This window comes from Limulus polyphemus, unplaced genomic scaffold, assembly GCF_000517525.1.
Source record: "Limulus polyphemus unplaced genomic scaffold, Limulus_polyphemus-2.1.2 Scaffold1371, whole genome shotgun sequence".
NCBI classification, from domain to species: domain Eukaryota; kingdom Metazoa; phylum Arthropoda; class Merostomata; order Xiphosura; family Limulidae; genus Limulus; species Limulus polyphemus.
The window spans coordinates 14,134-20,291 of NW_013666981.1; the positions used below are offsets into that span (position 1 = coordinate 14,134).

At 33.7% G+C, this 6,158-nt stretch overlaps 1 protein-coding gene across 1 annotated transcript in view; it reads right to left on the minus strand.

Annotated features, from left to right (window-relative positions):
- The window catches only part of LOC106463299 (solute carrier family 15 member 1-like), a gene marked incomplete at its 3' end in the record, with an annotated part of 32,129 nt that overhangs the window by 14,081 nt on the left and 11,890 nt on the right, over positions 1-6,158 (minus strand). The window contains exons 7-9 of the mRNA XM_022390752.1: positions 4,522-4,604; positions 667-750; positions 413-502 (exon numbers count right to left, since the gene is read on the minus strand). Coding sequence (XP_022246460.1) covers positions 413-502; positions 667-750; positions 4,522-4,604 — 257 coding nt within the window. The remainder of the gene's footprint in view (positions 1-412; positions 503-666; positions 751-4,521; positions 4,605-6,158) is intronic.

Sequence of the window (6,158 nt, forward strand, 5' to 3'; positions counted from 1 at the left end):
TATTTTACTGATCTGTTGCAATACACAGCCTCACCCATCTGGCTGATAGTTAAGTAGTATCTCAGTAGTATCTTAAGTAAAAACTCTAAATTACAGCATATTTTACTGTTCTGTTGCAATACACAGCCTCACCCATCTGGCTGATAGTTAAGTAGTATCTCACATGAAATTTACATTTTACTACAGAATTTAATATTTAGGGATAGTGTTATATAAACATATTTATATGCATTATGGTATGTGTGTGGTGGTTGTTAAATATCATAGACAAAAGAAAGGGGTGCGTCATCTGAAAAGTTTGAGGACCATTGGCCTAGAATGCAATAGAAGAACCATAATATGCAAGTTATTAAAACTATCGATATAGAGCGCTGACTTCGAAGAAGATTTCATAGCAATGAGCGATATTTACCTGTTGGTCAAAAAGTGCCCAAAATACTGGAATTGGCAGATACAAACGTAACACGTATAACACAGCTTTCACATCTTCAATCAGTTTTGTCTGTAAAATAAAATGAATTACTTTTGACATTGCTTCGAAACGTCAATTCTGAGTCGAATGTTTTTATTGGAAATTATCCAATTAACAGCGATAAGTTGCAGTTCAAATCTTTCACTAGTACTGAAATAATAAGAACAATAAAAAATAACTAATCTATCACTTACGTCATACTTGTCGTCAGCATAGTTCAACCAATGATCTTTTCTTATTCCTTCTTTGATAGCTTTGCTGCGTCGTCTCAGTGCATGCTGGAAAAACATTGGTGGAAAAATGATTTGCCGTTATTCATTTTATTCTTATTATTTTTATATTTTCTTAAACATTTTGTTTATGACAACTAAAATAGGGACATCAATACTACAGCGTATGAGCTAGTTCTGGTTAGTTAGGGCAGTTATTGATGTATTTGTTCTAGTGTTATTAAAACATGGACTTTTTTCTAGGCTGTAACAATAAATAGTAAATAAACACAAACTGCCTGGATGTTAGGGCCCTCTACCTGCATTCTGCCGAAGGACGAGCACGTTCGGCACCGATGCGTTGTAATATGAAATTCAATCCCACTGTTCGTTGGCAAAATAGTAACCCAAGGATTGGCGTTCGGTACTATCGGCAGGTTGCCTTCCCTCTGTCGATAGATAAAATTAGGGACGGCAATAAATAACCATAGTAGCTTTTCTATAAACAAACTAAGGGAACGTTGTTGTCCAGATACAGATTCAATAAACAAACTAACGGAACGTTGTTGTCCAGATACAGATTCAATTAACAATCTAAAGGAACGATGTTGTATGGTACAGATTCAACAAGCAATCTAAAGGAACGTTGTTGTTCGGGTACAAATTCAATAAACAAACTAAAGGAACGATGTTGTATAGGTACAGATTCAATAAATAATCTAAAGGAACATTGTTGTCCGGGTACAAATTCAATAAATAATCTAATGGAACATTGTTGTTCGGGTACATATTCAACAAACAAACTAAAGGAACATTGTTGTCCGGATGCATATTCAACAAAGAAACTAAAGGAACATTGTTGTCCGGATATATATTCAACAAAGAAACTAAAGGAACATTGTTGTCCGGATACATATTCAACAAAGAAACTAAAGGAACATTGTTGTCCGGATACATATTCAACAAAGAAACTAAAGGAACATTGTTGTCCGGATGCATATTCAACAAAGAAACTAAAGGAACATTGTTGTCCGGATACATATTCAACAAACAAACTAAAGGAACATTGTTGTCCGGATACAGATCACATTGATTCATATTTCCTTACAGACAGAATTTAAACTTCTAGAGTAACTTGGCAGGTTCATCAAACCAAACATGCTTATAACTATTATATCCTTATCATACTATTGAGGGCTGGAAGGTTAATATTATTCAGTCAGTTTATGTCGCACTAACCTTCAATCGACATTATAGCAATTCAAGTATTGGAATGATAATTAGAAATATATATATATATATACAAGATGCCGTCCTTAACATATATTCTGCGACTATTTTTAGGCTATGTATGTTTGATTTTTTTGTATACAATATATTTTTTATTTTTTTTCGTTAAATTTTCATAAATAACGCCTCTCCCCTGTTTTTCAGTAGTAAACTCGAGAGCTTATAATGCTACAATTCAGGATTTGAACCCTGCGCCAGGCATAGCACAGATAGTTCATTGTGCAGCTTTGTACTTAATACGAAAGAAAGCAACAAATAAACGTAAATGTAAAGACTCGTTGTAACAATGTCACCATGTTTTTCATCATATTTCTAAAAAAATAACTTCGACTGGTCTTCTAGTGCCGAAATGATTTTTCATGGTCAGTAATTGTGACCCCAGTATATAACAAATGTTCAAGAGGGTAAACAATGTTATTACACTAGTGTAATGTTATAAAGCAAAGTTAATTTTTCTTGTTTTATTTAAGTTTTTGCTACGTACACTTTGTCTTGTACTTTTTTGAGAACGAAATTATATCTACAAACTCCCATATTTTATGCCAATATTGCTAAACACCTATAAATTAATGATGCATTACGTATGCTAAGCAGTAACTTATCAAAAGAATAAGCAGTGTGTCCGGAAATTATGTTAACAAAACTCTTTACTTATGTTTAAGAGACAGAAGCCCGAACTTCTGTTATAATGATTACAAGAGTGCCACTAGAGGGATTAGACCAATATCGCAGCATGCGTGGAATATCATAGCAGCGCGATCCGGGAACGACAGAAGTTTCAACACACTAAGCATTCAATATAAATACGTTTTCTAGTATAATTGTGCTTAACTGATATTGATTATTTTTTTCTAGCTATAATCATTTCAACCTCTTTCGCATACAAAAATAACGAGGTAATAGGATTTCCAGTTGATGACGAGAAACCCACTTGAAGTAAAAATGTATAGCAGTATACCAGTTTAAAACTGTCTTTGTTAACCTGAAGATGACCTAAGAAGGTCCTAACGTTGTTCTTATACTTTATTTTAATTAAAGTTTTTAATACCCATTCCAGCCGTCTCTGCTATATAGGATTTCCAGATGCTTCAGAATGGTTAGATTTGTATACACTGTGTGTATATTCACACGCATTTGTTATTCACTGAAATAGAATCACTGTTAGCCTGAAATGGTGATGCTATTACTCACCTGGAAACTCTTATTCCAGGTGCTATTGTAGCAGTTCAGATTTTATCTTTTTATGGACAGAAAATTATATATTATTATTTAGGCATATTTCGATTTTACCTTTCTATGGCTAGAAAATAACATTATTATTTAGGCATGTTCAGGAACAGGTGCATTGCATTTAGTTAATGTTGTTGTGAACAGGAAGTAAGTAGTCGCAAACTTGCGTTAATCCTCGTCTCGAGTCAAATTTACATACAACAGTAGTCATTCCAAAGAGCTTATACTTGTTTGACCATACTCTGTGTCAACTATCCCCTTGCATGTGGGTCGCTTCAAAGTGTAGAGGTGGTAAAAAAGTTTGACTACTTACTACTTACTTTGAGCAGGCATTTAATCCAACTTTTAAAATATACAATGAAAATCATCATTGATGCGTGTAGTATTGTGTGGAATAGTGCTCTAAAGCTTTGACCTGACTTGAAACTGCGTAAGCTTTTTCGTCTCCGTGGTGTGTGTAAGTCTCCTGGCTTTCATTCACCCCAAGCAGCCAAAGGAGTTATTCTAATGCATAGAAATTGGCCAAAATTACAAAAAATACTCCAGGTCCGTCAAGATAACTCAAGTTTCCATAACTTGTAAAGACTGTTTTCTTTGTTTTGCATTTGTGTTTCAGATTTTCCTTGTTAGCTTTTTTATTCTTTGCAAAAAGTCCCCCCCCCCTCAGTGACTCGGCGGTAAGTCTAAAGCATACAACGCATAAAAACCGGGTTTCGATACCCCTGGGTAGCAGGGCACAGATAGTCCTTTGTGTAGCGTTATGCTTAACAATAACCACCCCAAAAAATCATTTCGATCCTTCTGTTATTGTAGGATCAAGATTCTGATCGAGCAAAATATGTTAAACATCCAAGTACTTACATAAAATTTGTCGAAGTATTGAACAAGATTTATATTCTCTTAGAAAGTCAAAGTAACAGATTTGAAGATGGAACAGAAAGTTTCACTGGGGTATTCTTAAGTTTTCTCAGTTATACAATATTTTTCTTACAGTAATTATATAAACATGTGTTTATTTGGTTTCCATATTAGTTTATTTGTTGAATTTTGTATAAAGTTATTTTGCTAGCTGTCCCTAACTAGGAAGTAATAGAAAGAAGGAAATTACTTAACCCCATCCATCGCCAACATTTGGGCTACTCTTCTACCAACGAAAAATGGGATTTATCATCACATTATAACGCCCTCACGACTGAATGTTAGGTGATGGGATTCGAACCCGCGACCGTAGATTGCGAATCGAGCGCCCTAAGCACCAGGCCACGCAATATTAATTATTTTTATCACTTAAAACATCAGACTAACCAAAATAATACTTACACCAATACATTTCACTACCTTGATAACAATGTTCCCCTGCGGGGGAATGATCTTATACTTAGAACGTCCCACGATAAAGAGAACTGAAAAACAAGAACAAAAATAAGCAATTAAACATGTAGCTAGACATAACTAACATGTAACCAATAAACCAGTCGATAGGGTTGACTAACAGGTAACAAGAAAACCGATTGACAGAGATAACTAACAGGTAACCAATAAACCAGTATATACTTACTTCTAAAGCGCATCATAAACCCACTTTCCGGACTTTATTCACTTTTAAAATATTTAAAGAGATTCTGATTAAAACTCTACTATATAGACGTTTAAGATATCAGGAAATCTAAAGTTTGATGCAGGATTTGAGAACATTAAAACACATGTTTAGAAGAAAGTGTTTCCCGTTATCCTTCCTAAATAGGATAATCCACACAAAAAACTGAAACCTAAATATCCCATCTATTGTAATGTTAGACGTTTTGAAGACGAAACTGTTCCTGTAGTCATACCCTACTTAGTCACTGTTCCATACATGATTACGAAGGAATTATCAAACAACTACATCCACAAATTCACGTATCGTTAAAAACAGTCTTAATTAAAAGGGCTCTTCGTCTTTAACGACAAACAACATCCACCGAGTGCCCTGTTAGTGGTACTTGGGTTCACATGCCCGTGGTGTAACCAGGGATATACTGGATCAACCACTAGAACGCTCTCCAGTCGAATAAAATAACATTGTACTGTTAAAAACTACAACAACAGTAGTATTACCAAACACTGTCTAAACGAATGTGATTCTACGCCTACCTCCACTTTTTACCACATCGTTCTTTATTCCACTGAAGAATTCCTCCTTAAGATGCTAGAATCTCTTGCCATTAAGCTAAGAAAACCAGATCTTAACCAGATGATGAGTGCACCACTACTATTCAATTGCGAAGATGTAAATACCAGAATAAAAACTTCGATCTTTGAAAATGAGGTGGACTAAATAAAGTCATGTAAAAGTATATATATATATATATACTAAAAACTCAAACTGTAAAATAGTTATTGGTATTTATCATAAATTCAGTCTTCAAAAAACTAATATAGTTGTTTTACAACATATATTGTTAAAAAAAGATGTTTGCTTAGATGTAAGGAGTGTTAAGTGTTCTTACCTGTAAAACTTAGAACCAACTATAGTTCTTCTAAGCTGTTAGATGCAAGATGTTTAAATGTTCTTAGTTGAAAATTATTCTAAATTGTTAGATGTAAGGATGTTTAAATGTTTTTTGCTCTAAAATTCTTCTAAGTTATTAGATGTAAGAATGTTTAAGTGTTTTTAGCTGTGAAATTCTTTTAAATTGTTAGATGTAAGAATGTTTAAATGTTTTTTGCTGTAAAATAAGGATGTTTAAATGTTTTTAGCTGTGAGATTCTTCTAAATTGTTAGATGTAAGAATGTTTAAATGTTTTTAGCTGTGAGATTCTTCTACGTTGTTAGATGTAAGGATGTTTACATGTTTTTGCTGTAAAATTATTCTAAGTTGTTAGATGTAAGGATGTTTAAATGTTTTTAGCTGTGAGATTCTTCTACGTTGTTAGATGTAAGGATGTTTACATGTTTTTGCTGTAAAATTATTCTA